Below are 24,584 nucleotides of genomic sequence, written 5' to 3' on the forward strand. Positions count from 1 at the left end.
ACTTTAGCATATTAAAGGCTCTGCCAAGACCCATACTACATAACTTTGTTTTATTTTGTTTAACTTAGTATTTCTCAAAATTATTCCAGTACTTAATTCTGCTCCCTTCACATTTATTAACAAGCAAAAATGAACAAAAATACCAGGATTTCATTGAAAGTTCTTGTGGAAAGTAATGGTCTTTAGATATCAAGTAATAAAAATTTTTAGAATGGTTATTCACTTACTCAACAAATATTTACTAAATGGCTACTATGTGCCAGCATGAGGGATACAGTACTGAACAAGACAGAAGAGTTCTCTGCTCATGTAAGCCTTGGACTCTTGGGGCAAAAAGACAAAAAACAAGCAGACAAAAAAAAAAAATGAGTGACAAACATGCTGGATAAAAGAAAAGGGGGTAACGTGATACTGTGATGGTAGACTATTAATAGTCAGGAAGGTAATATCTGAGATGAGATACTGATGACAAGAAAGAGATGAAAGATTTGGACCAAAGCACTCTGAGCAAGGGCTAGAAAAACATGGCCAGCATGATGGAGGATAGGTATGCAGAATGAGATTAGAGATGGGTCAGGGCAAGATCATGTGGTCCTTGCAAGCCTTCCAGAGCGGGTGGGGTACCACCAGAAGGTTCTGAGCAGGGAGTGACATGACATGATTTACATTTTAAAAAGTTGTCTCTGTAGAGGATGGCTCATAGAGAGGCAAAAGCAGATAGATAGAGGAAGAAGCATGGAGGAAGAGTTGATTAAGACTTGAACGCTGGAAGTGAAGGAATAAGAAGAATCAATTCCTAGACTCCCTGCCTTGAATGGATATTTGTGCCCTTTGCTGTGGAGAAACCTGGGGGAGGTAAAGATTTGGAGGAGGATAAAGAAGGAGAAAGAAGAGTGCTATGAAGTTCTTCACAGAGTTCTGGATGAGAAAAGCTATCAGATGATGGAGTGGTGAATATGCAGTTACTTTCAAATACTCTAATGACATTACATTAGGATAGACCACGTTCATCCAAATCTTTTAATATGTTTTTAGAATAGCCCAAAAGAAAGGGCATAAACGGATAATCTATTTTTAAAAATCCCATCCTCACAGCAAATTATTAATGTGAAAGCCTAAGCAAGGTCACACAACATAACCAAAATTAGAATCTAGCACTCATAGCTGGCAATATTTTTATTAAAGCGATACGTCTTCTTTAGGCATTTTTGGAAGGAAGACTTTACTACAGGAAATCATAAACACAATTAAAAATCGTGCAATAATGGGATTTTTTTTTTCAACAGTGACAGAAGAGTAGAGTATGAGAATGATGAGAAATACGATAGTATAGGGCATTGGTTTCTCTAGCTGGCTTCACCTGAGTTCTAATCTTGACCCGGCCTCTTATGAGCACAATAATACACAGCAAGCTATTTAAGGTCTCTGGGTTGTGTGGAGAATTGGAGTTAATGAAAGTCATCTAGGACAGTGTGTTAAGTAGATGTCAGGAACGCGATGTTATTTACATTGGGACCAGAAACACTGAAACTTGTCATAAGGAAAACAATCTGGTTAAAACAGCTGTATGAAGATTCCTACAGTAATATCTACCCAATTGCTTATGCAATCAATGGTTTGTCTGAAAACTATTAGAATCACTGATACCAGTGGAAAATGCTTTTGGAGATATCAAACAAACAGGGATAATTTTCTCAGGATGCACTGACCAGACAAATGTAAGGACATCCCTTCAGGTTTCAGGACCAAATTCCAATCTCTAGAGGAAAAGGTAGGTACAACTTTACAGGTGCCTTTGAATCAAGGAGATCAAGCCCAGTACCAATGAGGATTTAAGATGCTAATCCTTTCAATCAGCAAATATTTAATTAGCACCAGCTATGTGTTAGCTACGGTTCCAAGTACTAAGGAAAGGTCAGTCAGCAAACTGCTCTGAAGTAGCTTACTTAGTAGTGTATGGGATTCAGAAGGTAAACAGGTGTGCACAGTAGCCATGCCACCTTCCTTTTTTTTATACATAAATTTATTTATATTACTTATTTTATTTTTGGCCAAGTTGGGTCTTCGTCGCTGTGCGTGGGCTTTCTCTAGTTCTGGTGAGCGGAGGCTACTCTTCGTTGCGGTGCACGGGTTTCTTGTTGTGGTGGCTTCTCGTGTTGTGGAGCATGGGCTCTAGGTGTGCGGGCTTCAGTAGTTGTGGCTCGTGGGTTCTAGAGTGCAGGCTCAGTAGTTGTGGCACACGGGCTTGGTTGCTCCGCAGCATGTGGGATCTTCCCGGACCAGGGCTCGAACTCATGTCCGCTGCATTGGCAGGCGGATTCTTAACCACTGCGCCACCAGAGAAGCCCCCCACATTCCTTTTATGAGCCTTCCAGAGGCTGGACATGTGAAAAATCCATATCCTCAATGCCCTTGCAGCTAAAGTTTCAGATGTGATTTAATTTCTTCCAATCAGAAGAACCCCCACTCCTTCCCACAAATTAAACAGCTGTCAATCTAATTGTTATTTCTTTGTAGATAATCTGCCTTTTCTCTCTGGCTGTGTTGGGATCTATTTGTTTCTGTGATTTCTCTGGATGTGAGTTTCTTTTAAAAAAATTTCCTGCTTGGAATTCACTGAACTTCTAGAATATTTCCTCTTCCCCATTCTCTTTATTCTTTCCTGGAATTCAAATTATATACATGTTGCCATTTTTCTGGAAAAGGAAGTCTTGTCATATTTTAAGTGTACTGTATTTCATCTATAAAATACAGTATAAGGTTAGATAATTGTCAATACTATAGCAGTCATTTTTATTCAAAATACTGCTTTTAGACAATTTTTTAAAATTAAACATGATTATTCTTATATCTTGAGAGTAAATTACTGGCACTAAAATATCTGAAAAACAAATTCAATTTTTCTAATTGCCCATAAACTAAGATGCACCTACATATTCCTTCTAACAAAGAACTTAGATCTGAAAACCTGGTTTAAAAAAATAATTTAATCTATTTTTATTCATACTTCAATAAAAATTGGTATTAACCACCAATGACATTTATTCTTCTAAAATACCTGTCTATATTTGTATCCTTCGGAGGGGAGAACATAAAAATTTTTGCCTCTGGGAGTAAAGACAGTAGGGAAAAACAAAATAAAATAATACAACTAAAACCAGACAACAAAGTCTGTTTTACTTGACCTTCCAAATGTGAATCTAATGCCCTGTGAGACAGCACATCAACCATGCACATGAGGTGGAGCAGGTTCATCAAACAGAGGACAGTGCTTGGATTCTGTGGCATATGTCCATGCTGGAAAGCCCCTCTGAAGACATCTAGTCCAACCTTCTACCCAGACAGGAGTCCTACAGCTCTTCATAATTAAGGTCCACCTCTCCTGGATTTCTTCTACTCTTGTGTAAGTTCATTCCACTTTGGGTGAATGAATGTAGTTTTAAAATGGTGAGATGATATTGAGCTAATGATCATTTGCTTACATTGAGCTAATTCCATTCTTCAAAAGCTCTTTATAAACCCCTCAAAGTTGATTTGACTCTGGACATAGCAGATGAAAAATAATACGGCTCAGGGCCTTTATTACAGAAGTTGCAACAAACAGAAGAGTAGTTCACATCCTTAACTAGTCACATAAAAAAAACCCCAAACAACCCAATCCAAAACTGGGCAGAAGACCTAAATCGACATTTCTCCGAAGAAGATATACAGATTGCCAACAAACACATGAAAGAATGCTCAACATCATTAATCATTAAAGAAATGCAAATCAAAACTACAGTGAGATATCATCTCACACCAGTCAGAATGGCCATCATCAAAAAATCTACAAACAATAAATGCTGGAAAGGGTGTGGAGAAAAGAGAACCCTCTTGCATTGTTCATGGGAATGTAAATTGATACAGCCACTATGGAGAACAGTATGGAGGTTTCTTAAAAAACTAAAAATAGAACTACCATATGACCCAGCAATCCCACTACTGGGCATATACCCTGAGAAAACCATAATTCAAAAAGAGTCATGTACCAAAATCTTCATTGCAGCTCTATTTACAATAGCGAGGACATGGAAGCAACCTAAGTGTCCATCTACAGATGAATGGATAAAGAAGATGTGGCACATATATACAATGGAATATTACGCAGCCATAAAAAGAAACAAAATTGAGTTACTTGTAGTGAGGTGGATGGACCTAGAGACTCTCATTCAGAGTAAAGTAAGTCAGAAAGAGAAAAACAAATACCATATGCTAACACATATATATGGAACCTAAAAAAAAAATGATCATGAAGAACCTAGGGACAAGACGGGAATAAAGACACAGACCTACTAGAGAATGGACTTGAGGATATGGGGAGGGGGAAGGGTAAGCTGGGACAAAGCGAGAGAGTGGCATGGACATATATACACTACCAAACATAAAATAGATAGCTAGTGGGAAGCAGCCACATAGCACAGGGAGATCAGCTCGGTGCTTTATGACCACCTAGAGGGGTGGGATAGGGAGGGTGGGAGGGAGGGAGATGCAAGAGGGAAGAGATATGGGGACATCTGTATATGTATAACTGATTCACTTTGTTATAAAGCAGAAACTAACACACCATTGTAAAGCAATTATACTCCAATAAAGATGTTTAAAAAAAAACCCAAAACCAAAACCAAAAAACAAACAAACAAAAAAACACTCCAGGTCTTACAAACAGTGATCAACAGTTAAACATGAGCAATTACAGCTGGGGATGTCACTTTCCCTTAACAGCTAGGGAAGCAAGCATGTGAATCAGAACATATGAACTTCCATTTGGGGTATTAAGAAAACTCACCAAACAGATGGCTTTAATAGAGCTTCCAGAATACCAGTTCTAATAATTCATATTATATGGGTCCCTAAAATGCATAGTAAAAAATAGTAATGGCTAATATTTATTGATTGATATTGATAAATATTTATTTATTGTCTACTATGTGTCAGGAATAGTGCTGAATACTTGCCTGGCATCATCTCATTTATTTCTAATACCAATCCTATGAGGACTCTTATTATTCCCATTTGACAGATAAGCCTGAAGGTCTTAACCATCAGTGTTGTACAGGCAACTCCCAGGTTGCCTGTCTTTTCACCAGAAATCCAGTCATGACAATTGAAGGCCTATAGGATATTTCTACTTAGATATATAATTTCACTCCAATTTCATGTCTAAAAATTTAACTGCCATATATTCCACCCCACTCTCTTCAAATAACCTTCTCTTCCTGATTTTCCAACCATCGTTCTATTATTACTTGGGTTGAGAATTTCATCCTTTCCTCTGGCTGCAGTGCCTTCCCCCGAAAGTCTGATATATCCTGCCACCTTTCCTGCAGTCTTTCTCCTAACCATTCCTTTCTTTTCCTTCCCATCGTATTTCAGGCCCTCCTTACTTATATGCCCAATTCCCTAACGGATTTGTTTTGCTTTCACTATTTCTCCTCAATATGATCCATCCTGCATACTACCATCAGATTTATCTTTCTAAAATCATTTTGTTACTTTCCTTGTAATATTTTCCTGATAATAAAATGCGATGGTGCTTCAGAGCTTACAGGGTAATGTGCAAATGGCTTAGTCTGACACTTAAGGTGCTCTATGTTGTAGGACCCCAACCTACATTTTTTACACCTGCCTCTGTTCCTATAATCAGATTTTCTGGTCCAGGAAGGCTCACTCATACAGGACGCCCACTCCTCACCCACTCCCACAAACAATAAGGTAAATGCACAAGACTGTCCCATCCTACCCTGCCTCATCCAGCCCCTGAAGTATCATCTCCTCCCTCGCCGGCAACCTATATGAAACTTTTATGTTCAAGATCTAGCCTAAGCGGCACTTTTTCTGGGATGCTTCCCAATCATTCTCGTCCTTAGTGTTGAACACACCCTGAGCTCCCCTACAGGACCAGAACACCATGAATTACTCTCTAACATGCAACAGGCTTACTAATATGGCTATGTATATTTTCAGTGTATATGTCTATATGCCTTGGTTTTTATGTACGTATGTATGTGTGTGTCTCTCTCTCTCTTTCTATGTATTTGAAAACAAATGCACATATGTAAAAGGCTCATCTCGTCTATGAAAGCCTTTGGAGCAGATATATGTCCTACATTAACCAGGCAAAACAAAAATTCCTTAGTGAAAGACTAACTACTGGACTGAGGTTATCTGAAGTCAAAACATGCAAAATAACAATAATAAAAAACCTCCTGTGTTACTTCTCACATGAAAATCATATCTGGCTAAAAACAGAACTAAAAATTTCATTAGAAAGTGATAATATCAATAAAGGCTGAAATCAGGGGTTTGTCTAATAACAAAAAATTTTTATTTCCCACAAGATAAAAGCCTTGACAGAAGTAAGACAGGACTGTTCTGTTGTGTGTCACTTTAACTTTCCTGTGCCTTGATACCTCATCTGTAATGAAGCAAGTGAACAGGTTGATCTCATAAATCTCTTCCACCTCTAAGGATTTTTGGAATTAAAAAAGAAAAGAACTTTTTTTATTGAGAATGCCAAAGTTTGATTTCTCTGCAAAATGGATGACGGCAAGTGGAAAATGGAAAGGGATCAATCACCTATTCATTTTCAGCTCATAACAACTACACGGCTGGGGAATTTCTTCTCCCTCTGGCTAAGGCTAGTGTCAGACCCATGACTCAGACTGGAACTAGCCCATCTGGGCTGGAACTACGTTCAAGGTCATTTCATCCATTCCTCTGTTTCTCAGCTTAACTGTCATTTTAAATCTGTGCAATGATTAAAGAGTTCTATTTTTGGTTCGTGTTTCTTCTTTCCCCAAGAATAGACATCTAGTAACCTGATATCGATTGATATTTGACACTTTTGTTAATAATCAAAATCTCAATATTTCACAGAATCAGAAAAATTAGTTGGAGGGGGCTTTGAGGTCATCCAGGGTGAGGGAAAAGCAAAGTCTAAGTAACGTGACAATTTTTAGACAACGTGGACAGGAGGTCCACATGAGGCCCTCACCACTCTAATGTTTCTTTCGTGGCTGCCTTCATACATATTATTTCAAACTAATCATGGTTAAGTGGTCAGTGAGAGTGTAAATAAAAATATGCTATCTACGAATGCTAGGTAACGAGCTAAAACTAAAGTAAACAACTTCAGTGGGCCATCCCATATGCAAGCTGGCGAGGGCTCATAAATCACCATGATGGGGATCAAGATTTCAAATGCATACTCTGAGCTCATTTGCCCAGGCCTGTTGATTCAAGCTCCAGTTGCATTGGGTTACCTATATGGCAGTATATAAAGTTCACCTTTTAAGTTTAAAATTAGTTCCCTTCCCCACTAAAGATAGGCCACGGTACCTATTAGAGGTGTGCCCCATATTCTGCACCTGACATAAATTTTCATTTAAATTCCCATAACCATCCTGTGAGATAGGTTTTTGTTAATCCCGATTTACCGAGAAAGCAGAGGCTCAGAGAAGTTGAAGCAATTTAAGTATCCAAGGTCACAACTCTAGTGGGGTGCATTCATACCCAGAAGAGGAATTGCTAAGCTCATTGGAATTTAGGAGATTTAAAGCAGAATCAAGATAAAGGTTCACATTTGTCATCGGCTATTCTGTTCCACTTTTCTCTTGGCATCTAGTAATTAATCACTATTAGTGAATCAACCTCAGTCTCTCCTCACCCTGTTCCAGCTTGTACTTTGCTGTCCCACATCCTCACTCCCAGGCAACAGGTCCTTAGGGGATGGCCCAGCACTTGGATGTGACAACCCACCCATGCTGCTACTGGGCCATGACTCAAGGAGCCAACAGGTGAAGAAGGTGATGCCAGCTATTGGTGCTAAAAAAGACTCACGCCACGTGAAATACCCTATGTCTATAAATCTCCCCTCTCCAGCTGGTTCTCTCCCTCCCCCCACCCACAAAGCTGACTGTCCTCTCTTAAACATTCACACCCGCACGTGACCCCTCTGGGATTGCTTTTTTCCTCTGAGACTGTCCCAAAGGTTTATCCCAAGCAGATTTCAGCATTCCTGAGGTGGGAGGGGGGCAGGAACACGAAGCGGTCAGCCTGTCTCCAGCCAAGGGCAGCCCTGCTCCTAGGTCAGCCCAGTCAGAGTCCTTCTGCCAGCCCCCTTCCTCCTCTCACTGTCTAATACGCCTTCCTACTTTTCTTTCCTTCAATCTTCACTCTTCACTCTATCCATGAGCCCAGCTTCCTTTCCCATTTTGCCCCAATAAGAAAACAAACCTCCAAGGCAACTCCATAGTAATAGGTCATTTAAAAAATCCTAGGGCTTCCCTGGTGGCGCAGTGGTTGAGAGTCTGCCTGCCGGTTCGGGGCACACGGGTTCGTGCCCCGGTCCGGGAAGATCCCACATGCCACGGAGCGGCTGGGCCCGTGAGCCATGGCCACTGAGCCTGCGCGTCCGGAGCCTGTGCTCCGCAACGGGAGAGGCCGCAACAGTGAGAGGCCCGCATACCACAAAAAAAAAAAATCCTAATACCTGCTTACACCTGCCCTGAGTTCATTCTATACCTTCTCTATCTGCTGCCGTCCTCTCCACTATTAAGCTTCATCCCATCCAATTCTATCTGCCTCCACCTCAAACCCCCTGCCAGCTCAGAATTACAGATCTGCTTTAGTTACTTGGTCTTCTCATCCACTGACCCTATTATCCTTCATTTTACATCTGTGCCCTGTTTACTACCTGCCTGCTAGGCTGACTCCCAGCCTAACAAGCCATCCATTCCACCATCATACTCCTCCTAGGAGCTAGGAGCTAGGAAGGTCCTCTCTGTGCCCGTCCTGACAGGATACAGAGAACAAGAAAGGCAGAATCAGCTGCACAACAGGATTCCCTCTAGGGATGATATTTTGCTAAGATGGCTCTTGCTATTTTGGAATCTAGTACTCACTAAATAAATAAATTAGCACATATTTTGAAAAAGCAGCCTGAGAACAAACACTTGTTTCCCTATCTCCCAGTCCTTCCCCCAGATGCTACATTCAGAAGAAGAATTATCTTTACATCTATTAAGAAGCATATGGATCTTGGACAAGTTTAACTGAGCCTCAGTTTTTCATCTTTAAAAATGGGACAAACTGTTTTGGTGTGTAGTGTACTGTTTCTGGAACTAAGTTAGAAGTGTAAGGTTTGAGGTATGAGTAAACATCAGGATCATATCTCACATTAGAAAGTAAGGCACATACTGATATTTCCTGATCAGTGTAGTCAAACACTACAAAGACTACATTATCAAATGGCTAATGCTAAAATGCTTGAAAATAAGGCTAAAGGGCAACAAGTAATTTTTCCACTGAATTCTACTTTGGAGAGAACAAATTCCTCTCATACAGGGACTGAATATTCAGCCTGTAATGATGTAAGCCCTCTTTTGGCTCTTCGACTACATACCCTGTATTATTTCACTGCTTTTTAACACTATCTAGAAAAATTAAGATGTAGGCCCAAACAGTATCTTCCAGGAGAAAGTAAACTAATCTTTCCTGATGCATATTAAAGAAATAAGACTATTTCTAGTAAATAAAAATTCCTATGATTTCTTGAAACCCAACTATCACTTACCCATATGGAGATCTAAGAGACCACACTGAGAATATAAGATTAAGAAAACAAAGAGCAGGGCTTCCCTGGTGGCGCAGTAGTTGAGAGTCCGCCTGCCGATGCAGGGGACAGGGGTTTGTGCCCCGGTCCGGGAGGATCCCACATGCCGCGGAGCGGCTGGGCCCGTGAGCCGTGGCCGCTGAGCCTGCGCGTCCGGAGCCTGTGCTCCGCAGTGGGAGAGGCCACAGCAGTGAGAGGCCCACGTACCACACAAAAAAAAAAAAAAAAGAAAGAAAACAAAGAGCAGAAAATCAATGTGTGTATCAAAGATAATATTAATTAGTTTCATTCTTATCAGAGCATACTGTTGAAACTGACTTGAAATATTCAAAATAAAAAAGTACAAGAAGATCGGTGCTTACTAAAAAAAAAAAAGGAAAGCGGCAGGTCAGCAAATAGCCACCAAACACCTAATCTAAAAAAAAAAAAAAAGGTTCAAGCCTTTCACCTGTGTCTCTAAATTTTAATATGCTCTTTTTAGCAAAATTACAGCCTTTTCATCCTTTGCAGTCTTGAACCTCTTTTGTGAAATAAGGTTCCTAGCAAATAATGAAATGACACATATATATTTAAAGCACCCATGAAAGCATTTCTATCTGTTTATTAAAAACTGTTAAAGTCCTTTCAATTTTGAAATTTATCTTCTTCCTAAATTCTTGTGACAAAGCTTATCACTGTTAAAGTTGTAGCTCATTATTTTTCTGAGGCTTGAAAAAAAAAAACTAGCAAATATAAAATAGAACCTTTCTTGGTCAAAGAATGTACTCCTTTTCTAAAATTTGAACTTGATGTAAAGGCATAAAAAAGTCACCTAAGAAATGCTCTTTTCTTTAAAATTCAGTATAATTTATAATTCTTTAAATATACACATGATAATTTTATTTTTATATGATTCTTTTTTAAAAAGTTATTTTCCACTGTAATGAAATAGCTGTTCTTTCTCCCTAATGGGTATGGATTGGAATGATCAGGTAGAATTAGAAGGAGACTAGCAATAGGAAAACATTTTGATGTATCCTCTCAAAATATTTTGGAGAGTATTATATAAGATGTCTTTATTCATGTTTCGATCTAAAACAAAAAACAAAGTAACCAAAATACTGCTATGCCAACAATACAAAGCAGCCTTAAAAATCAGCTGGTTATTTTCTGAAATGAAGAAGACAGACATCAGCCTGGACTTACTACACAATGTCAGCCTCATCTTTGCCTGTTCGCTATGGACACATCCCTGTCAGGCCTTGCTTTCTACTCTCCAGACCTGTTTATGACAGGCCGAGGTGTTTCCTATTATGGTGCCTGTGTCTGCAAGCACACTGCTTGCCAGCAATAAATGCTAGAGGCTGCCACGATAGGAATTACAGTGTAGCAGACCAGAGATGCTGCCAGGAACCCAAGCACGACCTGGGTAAAACTGCACAGAATACTCCGTAACAGGCAAAAACCAACAAGCACACCTTTTCTTCCCAGACTAGCAGGGAAAGTATTCAGATATGTCATTTTGCTGGGAACAAACCTATAATAAGAGTGTTATTGCTAAAACAGGTACAGTGGAGAGAGAACAGCTTAAGGCCATCAATATGACTTGTATGGTTTTTGTCTGTAAATACAAACTTTTAATTTAAATGAGATGAAACTAAACCCAGCATAAACTATGCTAAAATTTCTGATGAGCATCTATAAGCAGGAAAGAGATTTTTAAGTGTGAAATGATCAGGACTCTTGTCAATAGCAGAAAAGCCACTTGCTTGCGAGATATCAACTATCATGTACAGACCCTGTCTACCAATCCAAGGTGAAAAATGGCATTTACTTTAACCAACACCATGCATCCAGTACTAATTTATATGACCAACTACAAAATGATATATTGACACTCACTGGGTTTGGGCTAGAAGCCATGTAGGAGGACTCATCAGCAATCCTAGTGGCTGGGTAGAAAATTCACTGGTTATGTACTTGAACAGTTATTGAATCCATATACTTATCAGAAACACGGCTTGTATTCCGTTAACACATTCAAAGATAAAAAGTGTATCTCCCGCAATTTATGAACATGAGTGGAGATAAAGGCTGCATACAAAACCCCAAATGGTGCAGAGACCCTCTAGAAAATGAACTGCTACCTAAGAAGTCAGGAGATTTCTAACTATAGGTGGACGTGGACAAGTTTGGGGCCTCGTTTTCCAACTGAGATTAGATAAGTCAGACAGATGATCACTTCTGCTTCCTTTAGTTCTAACACATAAGGCTTGAGTCTGAGACGAATAATGGATAACAGTAACAATGATGTTTTGAAATACTGACCATGTTAAATACCACCAAAACTACCAAAGAACTAAGTGGTAGGCAGAAACAGAGTATATTTTCATTTTACTAATTTCTATTAATTCCACTCAAGTGATAATTAGACAGAAAAATTAGGATAAATTTCTTCAGTTATTTGACCTCATGTTCAGTAACTCCCTTGCAAAGGGTCTGACAAACAATAAAGTTTGTCAGACCATAGGTTGTTTAAAACAGACATACCTTTCTAACCAAAAAGCTATTACCCATAAAGGAAGAATTTTTATCTTCTAAGCCTTAGGACTTAGATGAGTAAAAATAAACTTAGTCCCTGAGATTGTTCAGTGATGATTCCTACAGCACTGAGATCAGAACCATTGAATGGTGCTTTTCCAGAATCACCACCACGCTACCATTCATACAATTCACCCAATGTTTACTGAGCACCTATTCAATATGGCCTTGTGTCCCATGTGATGGGGGCTGGCAAATGAGTAAGACTAATGACCTAGTGTAAATGTGACAGGAATAAAACAAAGAAACAAATACTGTACGGAGAGTTAAAAGAACTACAAATAAAGTCCTGTAGAAGGTCAAAGGAGAAAGACATTACACCCAATTAGGGGAGGCTGGGATGGGAGATATGGGAGAAGACAGGACAGAAAAGGCTTCACAGGAGAGGCAGCATTGCAGGTAGACCTTAAAGGATGGTTAAGATTTGTCTGATAAACTTTTTATTTTAGAAAAGCTTCAGTTTTACAGAAAAATTGTGAAAGTAAGTACAGAGAGTTCCCATATGCACCACACCCAGTTTCCCCTATTATTAATATCTTACTTTAGTATAGGATACATCTGTCCCAATTATTGAACCAATATTGATACATTATTATTAACTAAAGCACACACTTTATTCAGATTTCCTTAGTTTTTACCGAATGTTCTTTTCTGTTCCAGGATTCCATCCAGGATACATTACATTTAGTCAGCATGTCTCCTTAGGCTCCTTTTGACTGTGACAGTTTCTCAGATTTTCCTTGTTTTTGATGACCTTCATAGTCTTGAGGAGTACTGGTCAGGTATTTTGTAGAATGTCCCTCAACTAGGAACTATCTGATGTTATTCTCATGATTAGAGTGGGGTTATATGTTTTTGGTAGAAAAACTCAGATGTCAGTACCATTTTCATCAGATCATATCAAGGGTACCTACTACAACTTGACTTATTAACGTTGATGTCGACTTTGATCACTGGCTGAGGTAGTGTGTGTTTATCAGGTTTGTCCACAGTAGAGGTACTCTTTCCCTCTTTCCACATTGTGCTTTTTGGAAGGAAGTCAATATGCACAGCCCACACTTAAGGAGTGGAGAGTTATACTTTTCTTCCTTGAGAGCAGAGTATATACATACATTATTTGGAATTCTTCAGCACAAGGGATTTGTCTCTTCTCCCCCATTTAATTATTTATTCAATAAATTATATCAGCTGAACTCATGGCTATTTGTTTCATACCTTGAGTTATATTTCAACACTAGTTTATTTTCTTGATCAAATAGTTCCAGCTGGGAACTGGGAGCTCTTTCAGTTTGCTCTTGTATCCCTTTGATATGTTCCCATCAACATTTGTTTGGCCACTTCCTTACTTTCTGGAACTGCAACATGGCTCCAGCCTCATTTCCCGCCCCAGTTCTAGAATCAGCTGCTTCAAGGAGTGCTGGTTCCTTTTATTGGAGAATGGTATTAGAAACCAAGATGAGGGTGCTAGATGTGTTCAATGCTACTGGGGTGTCATTGCTTTAGGTTCTCTCAGCTGACTGAGCAAGGAAATGTCTGCATATACTAGATGGTAAAGTTGCTGAGAAGTGCCATGGAAGGCTACATCCTGAATACAGTTTTCTTAACATTAAGTATTAATAAAAGATTCTGTGCCTGGGTTACTTTCAGTCTCATTCAGAGGAATAACAGGGTGCATTCATTTATGAAAAAAAAAGTCACTGGACTATTATCCACTATTTAGGTATTTCTGCTAGAAACAGCTTAGAGAGTTTTAGATATTCTGAGAAAACCTCAGGCCAGTTTGATGGGCTATACCATAAAATTACACAAAGAAACAAAAGGTAAACTCCATGAGAAGTCATTGATGGGGAGAAGAGCAAATGAAACATTCCAAGAGTCCTATTTGGTTCACATCAACATCATGAGGCCACCATTCTCTCTTAAAAGGTCACTGGAAGCATAATTATCAGGATGGCAAACAGACACCTTCTCTAACTCTCACCCCACAAAATAAGAAAAGAAAGATGATATTCCTTTATAAATGGATATAAAGGACTTAACATTACTGAGCACCCACTATGTTCCTGACTCTGTTTAGACAATTTCCATCTTCTAATTCATTAAATCATCACAGTAACTCTTGAACAGAAGAGGAAGCTGAAGCACAGAAGGTAAATTGTACCATTTAAATTTAGTAAAGGGCGGAGAGTGAATCCAATGCAGGCAATCTGGCTGCAGGAGAGTGCTCTGAATCCATAGACCATTCTGCCTGCGGAATGAATGCCTAATGAATGGGAGACTTCTGCTGATGACAGTTGGCATTTTCTCTTCTAGTGGGGAAATCCCATTAATGGCAGAGACGAAAAATCATAGGTTGTTTTAAACAGACATACCTTCCTAACCAAAAATGACTCCCCAGATGGTTCTCACTGCCAATTTAGTCTAGTACAATGAAAAGTATGCCCATTGTCTGTGAGTGGTAAGTGAAATGCTTTAAGGTGGTGTGGAGGAGTATTTTCTCATTTTGTTACAAATTAATTTCAATGTATATTAAAAAAATTAGAACATTATATTAAAAAATAACATATTTTAATATTATAATAAAAAATAACTAGAACATCAAATCCATGATTTCATGTAATTCCTTGCTTAAGATGAGGCACTCAGGTGGACATTTAACTTTAAAAAATAAATGCTTTAAATAAAAGCATTTAACATACAGTAGTTATGAATGTACACAGGAAGTCTGAGAACACTAATTTTGACTTGTTATTTATTATAGAATAAAGGTCACAGTTTTCTTCTGAAAAATATGATGTTCTTATATTACAAGGAGTATATGACACATGGTTTTTCTTAGTCTCTCCTTTCCAATGTAGTCTAGGGATAGAATAAATTGCACGTAATTTATTAAGCACCCAGTATAAGCTATTCAGCAAAGTGAGCTTTCTATATATTATATCTAATGCTCTTAACAACCTTCAATTTTATTTTCCCCTTTTATTATGTCCATTTAGAAATGAAGAATTTGAGATTCAGAGAAGTGAGGCATGTCCCCAGAACATTAGGTAGGAAGCAGCAGAGCTAGAATTTGAAACCAAGTCCCCCTGACAAAAAACATCTATGTCCTTTCCACTCTACAAAGCTGCCATAAGCATTGGTGTTTATGTCAGGAGAAAGAGTAAATACCATTCATCCCCATCACACACAAAATACAGCAAAACAGGCACAAAAACCCCAGAATATTAAACAATAATAACAAAGAAAAATACTTCATTAAAGATAAAATATTCTCTAAGTATAAAGGATAATAAAGCTATTATCACTGCAGTTGGTAATCCAATTTAACGAATTTCCCAATGAACAAAGCAGAATTGTTTGTTGTTTAAGCAAATAGGAAGGCTCACCCCTCCCCATCCTAATCCCTGTTAGAGTAAATAAAAGAAAATGCTTTCTTAAAATGTCTTTTAAAACTAATGTGAACAGCAAACGAAAGGGCTACCCACGCTCTATTTCCTAGAAAGATCTCAGGCTAAAAGTGCCAATTCAACTATCACAACTAGCCAGGTACAGAGCTAGCCCTGGCAGAGCTATGCTGTCACAAAATAAACTCCAGCTATTTGCAGTTTAAAAGGATTGGTTTCTTTCTGAAAAAGAGAAAATCAGATTCTACATAGTATTTTATGGATCAACTGAAAATCATTATCAGCATTTCACATCTGCCATAATTATACGTATCTTATGGAATAGCTACAATCTATGACTATCATAGGAATCTTCTGAAACTGAACAAAATCATTACCTATCATCCTTGCTATTTGGGGAAAAAATGTGCTTAATCTATTCATACACTGGGAAAAGTGCTATTTTATCTTGGCCAAGCCTTTTGTTTTGGAAAAAAAAAAAAAAGACATCGTTCATAACACTCTGAGACAAGAAGTTACTGCTTTCCTATAATTAAATCAAAATGCAATAACTGAAAGCAATTTCTGGAGTAATGATTAATTTACTGAATCACAAAAATAGAAGTTTTTGATAATTAAATGTTAAGGATATTTACGCTTACTGCCACTAAATACTGATAAACTGAGTTGATGACAGTAGAGATAAAGATTTGCTTTAATCTTTACTATTTTATTAAGTTAAAGTCAAGGGCTTCACTATTCAATGAAACATAAAAATATCTGTTAAAAGTGCTTCCCTCTTTCTATTATTACTTAAAATAAAAGCAAAGGAAGTATTTTTTTTAAACAGTGATCATAAAAATAAGCATGCCCAATCTGTCATATTAACTTTAAGGCTCTATATGTAAACAACATAAATCTTTGGTAAATCTACTTTTATAAAGTAGGTGAAAAAGCAGATAGCAAACTCAAAATATCAGTAAGCTGAATTTCTGTATTTACGAAATATATTTTCTTTTAAAATTTAGAGTTTTCCTTTAGGTATGCTGATTAACTCTCAACAACTCTGTATGACTATGTCAATAGTTTTAATATTTTGAAGTAAATGACTGTTATTTGCTATTTGCTCTTTATAAAATCAAAATGCCTTTTCCAACTAGTTTCACCTTCCTTCTCAGCAAAATTAAACATTTATTTCTGTTCTGAGCTATCTTATAATCATGTAATGCTGAAAAATCTTAAGATTTAGCCACTTCTATGAACATTCTATATTCATTCCAGGACCACTCTTGCCCAGAAGAAAATATATCAGCAGTCACAGAAAGCTGTAGTATATGTTACGTATGCATTGACTATTAAAAAGCAGCAGGGGGAGCAGAACGCAAAAACACTAAGAAAAAGCACCCCAGAAAAGCAATTTAATTTATAGGCAACAGAAACATGATAGCGATCTTTGTTAAAAACCAAACAGACAAACTAAGTTCCATATAAAAGTCATGTTCACATTTGCAAAGCTGGCCTACGTACGTCTAGAAAGAACTAAAGAAAAACCTGAAGTCTGTTAGAAGGATGCCTGAATCCTAACTTCAAGGCAGACTTTCAGCTTGAAGCATGGTAGGTTCCAGCAAGGCCAAGCCTCAGAACTGCCCCAAATTTAGAGAGAAGAAACAATACATTTTTATAGTAGTATATTTTGGGGGAAAATCAAGATGATTTTTTCTCCTTCAAACATCGCCACACTTACATTGAAGATGTGGTGAAATGTGCATTATTAGGTCACAAGAGAATAAAGTTACAGGGTTCCACAGCATAACTCTTGAGGCTTAGTTCCTGGCCTGCCCTCCTCACATCCTCAGTTTACTTTCTATGAGGGAAAGGTAACCAAAAACACTGTGAAGCTATTCTGCCTTAAAAACAGTCTAAAAAGTTACTTTAGCTTTGCAAAACCTGTACAAAAGGATGGAAATGTACCTACCAATCCCACATTATATTTAATATTTTTAAAAAATTAATCAGTGCTGTTTTTTCAGTTTTAGAATAAAAGAGGAAAAGTATTTAGCTGTCTGGAATTCTGTAGCTGAAATTTTAGAAAAGATTAAGCTTCTAATTAGAACTTCAAAATGTTTGTGTCTATATTATACTTAAAAAGGTATAAATATAATTTAAGCATTTTTTACAATACAGAACTGTGCACTCAAGACAGTTATTAAGAATTGTATTATAAAAACCCATGAAACTTAAAACATCAAGTATAAATGACAACTGAATGGTAAAAAAAATATTTTAGCCAAGTAGGCAACCAATCAAGTTTAACCTAAACCTTCAATAATAATACCAATAATGGCAGGTATAGTCTCTGTCAGACACTATTTATTAGCTAACTATTTTACACATATTCTTTCAAATTCTTACACTGACCTTTCAAAATAGATATCATTGTGCTCATCTTATGCTAAGGAAACCAAAGCTAAAAGACGTTTGTCATTTCTCTAATGTAACCCAGCTAGTAAGGAACAAAACCATGATTCAACTTCCAGGTCTGTCTGCCTCCAAAGCTTTGAGACCTCACCAAAACCTCTCTTAACTCTAGCAGTGAGGTTTCAAAGGAAATCTGTACAAATCTTGGGCAGATTAATGGGCTTATGAGGCTAAATGCTGTAGCTTTAACCTCTCAAACTAAATGCCATCTGGAGTCTCTTACCCTACTTGGTACAAGCATCCTACATGTATTACAGACAACGTTGGCAGTGGCCAAAAATTCAATAATTTTCCTGTCTCAATACCATCAATAAGCATTATGCACATTACAATCCCAGTCAGGAAATACATCTAGTTGCTTCTAAAGCGTCATTTAAAAACTGCTAATAGTTCAGATTCCTTCTATTGAGATTTTTTTAAATATGAAGAATTCATTAACCCAATTTGTTAAATGAGTTTGAGGAATCAATTTCCTTCTTCCTAAAACCCAAATCCACCTCCATAATAAATATTTTCTCTACATAATCACTTAAAAATCCTGATTTCTTACTAGTATTTTATTGTGTCATTTTAATCTATTAGAGTACTTTTTTTTAAAGCCTGAAAAAGAGAAGAAAACAAAGAAAAACTTCATGACTTTTCAAGGGAAACACTCGTTTGGTTCGAACAAGTACATGTGAAAAGAATGGATGTCAATAAGTCTAATAACCAAAAGCAACGTTTCAGACTTATTCATTCACACTCAAGAGATGCTCGCAACCTAGTGGACACATGACGCAAGTTGTCACATTTCCAGTTCAGACTTAGGTTCGGCATCACTCCTGGGGACCTTTAGGTCAGCTGCTCCAACTCAGTTTACAGCTCATGTGGATGTGACTTATTTGTGCCCTTGTTATCTGGCTGAAGGGTAACTTTACAACCTTTACCAAGAGCTCTATTTCCTTCTATGCTAATCTGTTTTCATCTATAAAAAGTCACAGGAGCTTAGCACTCATTTAGAAATGTATGGGTTTTTTAAAAAAAAAAAGAAATGAATGAATTAGCCATGAAAAGTTTAATCAACAGCTTCAGCTGAGTTGAATTTTTAATGTTAAAAATAAGTGTCATGTCAAGAATCTTACAAGACATCAACACAGCTAGAATGACTATATTTTGAAAAAGTCTTTTCTCACTTAACCTAGATTTCACTTCAACCAAATAAATTCACCTCCTACACTAAACCTGTAAATTTACCTAAAGTCTGAGGGGCCTTCACAATAAAGATTAAAAAAAAAATCCCTGTCTTTAAAAGACAGGGATTTTAAAAGAAAGAAATGCCCTTAAAAGAAAGAAATCATTTTGACCAATCACTGTGACCTCAAGTTTTATTTTTTCATCTTAAAGTATAGATAAATTAATACTTGACAGTTGAAGTCATTTACAATACATGATTAGATTTCATGTTAATTTTTAAATTCAAATAGAGGTCTCATCATTAAGAGTATGGATTGGGGGAAAGTAATTGTAGCTGCTGAGGTTCATTGTGCTGAAAAAGTACTGTCAAATCATCCTGAAAATATAAGCAAAGGCTTGCACATCTTTTGGTGCCTTCTGGTTTTTCCTTTTACTACATAGAATTAACCAGACAAGAGAATAAGAACTCAGGCCCACTGCAGAATGGTCCCATTCGGCATTTAGGACACTGGAGATACTCAGCATATGTCTACTGCTATTATGAACCAAATTATGAAAGAACAATCTATATGTTATAAAATGAATCAACGAACTAAGAATTTGTTAGCCAGATGAGAACAATGGCTCCTGATGCCACGGCAGGGAGTAAGAGAGTAATAACCCATCATTTTGATGAGGAGCCATACCAAATTTAGAAATGAGGCTTAAATGACAGAAAAAAAAAATACAGATTTGATCATCAGTGTGCATATGGGTAGGTCAGTGTGCTTACGGGTAGATTAGTGCCTGCAGATAGTGACTGGGGGGTCCTTTTTATCTTGTTTATTTGAAGCTAACTTTTTACTTAAAAACCATGCTGTCTGTATAAGCATTGTCAACAGATAAGACAATCAAGTGGGTGATATGCTATGATATTTTTTTAAAACTGCATGAGAAAAAAAAAGGTGGGATAAAAACTATAGTAAACTAAAAAAAAAAAAAAAGCATAGCTCTCTGAAAAATATGTGCATGTAGATAAACAGTAAAATGGTATACCTTCCTGACCTTGTAAATAGGTGGCCAAAGATATTTAAATATCTTTAGGGGGCAACTGTTATTAATTGCCACACAAAGTTACCAGTCCTTACTGGCTAAACCCCTCAACCACCTGCATCCAACATGCCCATGCTTCCTTTCCTATCCCCTGAGCCAAACAATCATTAAAAACATACATAATCCCAATTATTTCCTTACATAACTGAAGATTGTTTAAAAAACAAACAAACAAGGAATTCCAAAAAATACACCAAAACTGACAACACTCTACCTTGCTTTAAGGCTGTGCCAGGCTAAGAGTTGATTCTCAGCCCTCAAACCTCCACTATCCACCAAGACCAGCACCTTGGCATACGGCACAAATGCCCCATTGAAGCATCACTGTAACTAAATAACCTCAGAAAACTGGACTCTCTCTCCAAGATTCACGGAAACAAAGGCAGTCATCACAATGAACCTTAACTTTGATGTCCCCTGTGGACACATATGGCCAAGCAAAAAGATAAAGGCTCAGTTTTTACAGGGTACCCTGACACTTAGATAAATGGGGGTTAAGGTTCCAAGTTCAGTGAACTCTTCTGCGTTTGAGTTCAGTAGGTGGTGACATCCAAGGGATTGCACTGACCTCTAGTAACTCTTATTTTCCACTGGGAATCCCAAGAATACCCTACAACATGGATTGCCTGTGGACCAGACTCGGTTTCTGTTGCAAGGGCAAAGTGTCACTTAGAAGTACCCCTCCAAACACACACACACACACACACACACACACACACACACACACACACACAGTGTCTTGGGGGTACTGCAGTCAAACTATGTCAAAGTTGCTTTTGCAAAATGTTTAATTTCTCTGGAGTGAATAGAAGAGAGAGGGAAGGCACGGCATCAGGAACCTCCTTCCAAGGGAACCAAAATGCAGTGAGTGTGACAAACCCCTGTATGTATTTCCCCGGGCCACGGGGACTGGTGGCTTCACCAGCGTGGGAATCAGCAGCCTAGGAGCCTCTCGGTGAGAGCCGAGCCGGGGCTTACCTTGTTGGAGGCCATCTCACTGACGGAGTGCCTGGTCTGCAGGGTCTCTAGCTGGTCCAGACACCAGTCCAGCTCCTCCAGGGTCTCGCTGGCCAGTTTCTGGTAGGCCTCCTCTGCGAAGAGATAGGGAAAGGGGCACTCAGTTCTCAAGCGCTTCACAGGGCCGCCGGCGAGTTCAAAGGGGGCCATCCTGCCGTACCCCGTCATGCTCGGATGCCCGGTGCCCGCACATGAGGGCTGCTCCTTCATATTGACGAGCCGGGCTCCGCGACGGGGGCCGGGGCTCTGCTAGCGGTGCGGCCGGCCTCGGGAACGCACGCCCTCTCCAGCTTGGCGTCTCTGTTCGGCGTCCAGGAAGGGCGCGCCAAGTGTGGCGAGCCAACTTCTACACGGACCAAAACCCTCAAGATGAGACTTTGAAGAAGTCCTGGTGCCGGCGGACGGCGAAGGGGATGGCGCGCGCGCCCGGGAGCCCGCCCCGCGGAGGGAGCGTCTGGTCCACGGCGCGATCTGCGCGGCGCCCGGCCCCGAGCCGCGGCCCCGCGCCCGCCCCTCCTGCCGAGCCTTCACTCAAAGCGAATGAATCAGCCGCGGCCGGGTGCGCAGCCACCACGTTTCCTGTTTTCTTTCTCAACTCCTCCGGCGGCGGGCGCAGCGCGGCTCCATCGCCGCGGCTTTCCGAGAACACTACCCCTCGCGCCCCGCACGGCCCTTGGCGCCGCCCGGCTTCTCCTCGGCTCTCTCACGCCGAGATCGCCCGGGGCCACGGCCCGCCAGGGGCCCCCGCCGCCCCGCCGCCTCGCCTAAGCATCACCCCGCGCCGCTCGCTCCGAAGCCCGGCTGGGGAGGCGCGGGCGCTAGAGTGTGTGTCAGTGCTGCTGCCGGGGGCCGGGGCGAGGGGAGCGGCGGAAAACCCGGCGTGGAGCGCCCGCCGCCGGCTCGCCCGCCGCCCGGGGTCGCGCCCGCCGCGGGGCTCAGGCGGGACCTGGGGCGCACGCGCGCGCGACGGCGCACCTGCCCCGCGGGGACCCCGCGCGCCCAGCCGAGCCGAGGCCCTCCCGGTTACCCAGACGGCCCGAGCCTCCGCGTCTCCACTGTCCCGTGCTTCCTGCGAGCTTTCGCCGGACAGCCCGACGGGCGGCACAAGCTGGGTATTTAGGACCCGCGCAACCGTTTGTGGGGGTTTGGGTTTTAGTGTTTCTGAGGCTTCGTTTCTGAGGGCTTAGGATTTACCTACTTCAAGAGGACAGGGTGGTTGTGCAATCAGAAGTATTTCTATTAAGACCAGACCCTCAGTTCCCAGCTCAGCCTCTGCTAAGAACCATACGTCTAAATTTCGGGGTGGACATAAGCAAGCAAACAAAAACTTACAATGTTGTGGGTCAGAACGCCTTAGAATTCACAGATTTGGCAATATGTTGTGTTTTCACATTCAGAATTGTCTAAGAGTTACAGTAAAGGAAGAGCAATGTGAATGCAGCACGCCGTATGGGCAATTTACGCCTGTCCTGCATACATGCTTCCTTCGTCAGTGGAATTGCAGATCAGGGACCCGGAGGGTATTTCGATGCCAATGGGAAGAGTCTGGAAGAGTGTTTCTACCCACCGTGCACAGAAAAAACTACAAACGTGAGAAAATGGAAAGACCACATCCAAAGACACCGTATGGAAGCAGGTTCTATTTACAAAATTTGACCCTGGGGGAGCTCTACAGTAAGGGATCAATTGCAGGGAACTTCACTATATTAGCGTGCAGGTAAGCGAACCTTTTAGAGGAGGGAAAACATCCAATCTCCGAAGAGCCCATCTTACGAAACTTTGTTACTGTCAATTAGAAAGAATACACTGAAAAGCTTACATGAAGTTGGTGAGATCCTTTTCCTTGGTCTTCGAATCTACAGGTATTGGAGAAGAAATTCTGCCCTTGAAATTTAGACTCCATAAATGAGGAGTGGCACAACAAAAAAAATTCATGGACTGAATCTCGGGCACCTGGGATTTTCCAGATAGGTTTTTATATAACATTTGTAAAAGTTAGAATAACTTTCAAAGTATTTGTTACATGGGCCATGTGGCTTATTATTATCAGGGATTCTTGAACTGTTTGCTATTCACTTTGGGCACTCTAGGTTAAAAATTGCCTCTTTTATTCCACTTTTTTTTTTCCTGCACCAATCTCTGTAAATATATACTTTTGGGGAACAACTACCCAACCTTGCCAGGTGAATTAAAGTGTGATTGGAGCTTTTCCCCCAACAAAAGGAAAAGCCTTAAAGATAATCTTAAATCGTAAGTATAAAGTATTTTATCTTTATAGCCTATCCCTGATTAAGTATATAAAAATAGAACATGCTTGTTATAAAATTTGAAACATTACACAAAGATGTAATGCAGAAAGTTCCTTGTAATCCCATACCCTAAAGATCACAAATAATAATTAAGCCTATGACCATAACACATTTTCATTTTACTTAATATCTTCCATATGCAACTATAGCATTACCTAGTTGTGATGGAAGTACATGTACTATATGGTTTTATTCTGGCTTTTTTCTTCCAAGGTATAAAATAAGGATGTAGGAATTTTTAGAGGAAATTAACTTATTTTAGGTGATTTGATTTGGGCTATCCATAGTTAGCTCATCCAATGGATTAAAGATGCATGACCATTGTATGTAGGATTTGTTCACTGCCATCTTTCCAGTCACTGGTTATATCTGGAAGCCAGGAATCCCCTCTCCACACCTCAAAGGCTTGGTGTTCCGTGTTCCTCTCCCCTACTCTCCAACATTTCCAAAGTCTGATCCCCAGGGGGACCTCCCAGTCCCCTTCCCATCTTCACCAACTCCTCAAAGCTTTTCAGAAATAGGCCTTAGACCTAGCAGGATGTGGCACCACGTATTACACTTCAGTGTTTAATTTTTAATTGTAATAGTGAAGAAGTAATTCAGTAAAGTTTCAATGCCTCAAGACATTATGTACTTAAATACAGGACTTGCTCTTAAGAAGGCAGTACAGCGACAAGAGGGACAGCTTGTTTCAGAAGATCTACTTTATGTCCCAATCATAGATTAGTCATTTTGACAAAATCAGCATTTGAGTACAATTAGAATGTGGCCTGTGTATGTATTTTATTTTATTTATTTTATTTTTTTAAACACCTTTATTGTGTATGTATTTTAAATTCTAACTACTTCTGCATGCACTGTATAAATCTGGGGAATGAAAAAAGAAAAAAAAAAAAATGA

General features: G+C 39.5%; 1 protein-coding gene across 4 annotated transcripts in view; it reads right to left on the bottom strand.

Moving 5' to 3' along the window:
- Positions 1–24,584, bottom strand: part of PDE4D (phosphodiesterase 4D) — a 578,516-nt gene that overhangs the window by 34,697 nt on the left and 519,235 nt on the right. For 3 of the 4 annotated variants that reach the window (XM_060092912.1, XM_060092913.1, XM_060092916.1), the window contains one exon: positions 21,337–21,449. In XM_060092912.1, the coding sequence (XP_059948895.1) occupies positions 21,337–21,449 (113 nt within the window). Of the gene's footprint in view, positions 1–21,336; positions 21,450–21,535; positions 22,127–24,584 lie in introns of those variants that run through there. The other variant, XM_060092915.1, reaches the window with a different exon arrangement.

This window comes from Mesoplodon densirostris, chromosome 3, assembly GCF_025265405.1.
Source record: "Mesoplodon densirostris isolate mMesDen1 chromosome 3, mMesDen1 primary haplotype, whole genome shotgun sequence".
Classification (NCBI taxonomy): Eukaryota; Metazoa; Chordata; class Mammalia; order Artiodactyla; family Ziphiidae; genus Mesoplodon; species Mesoplodon densirostris.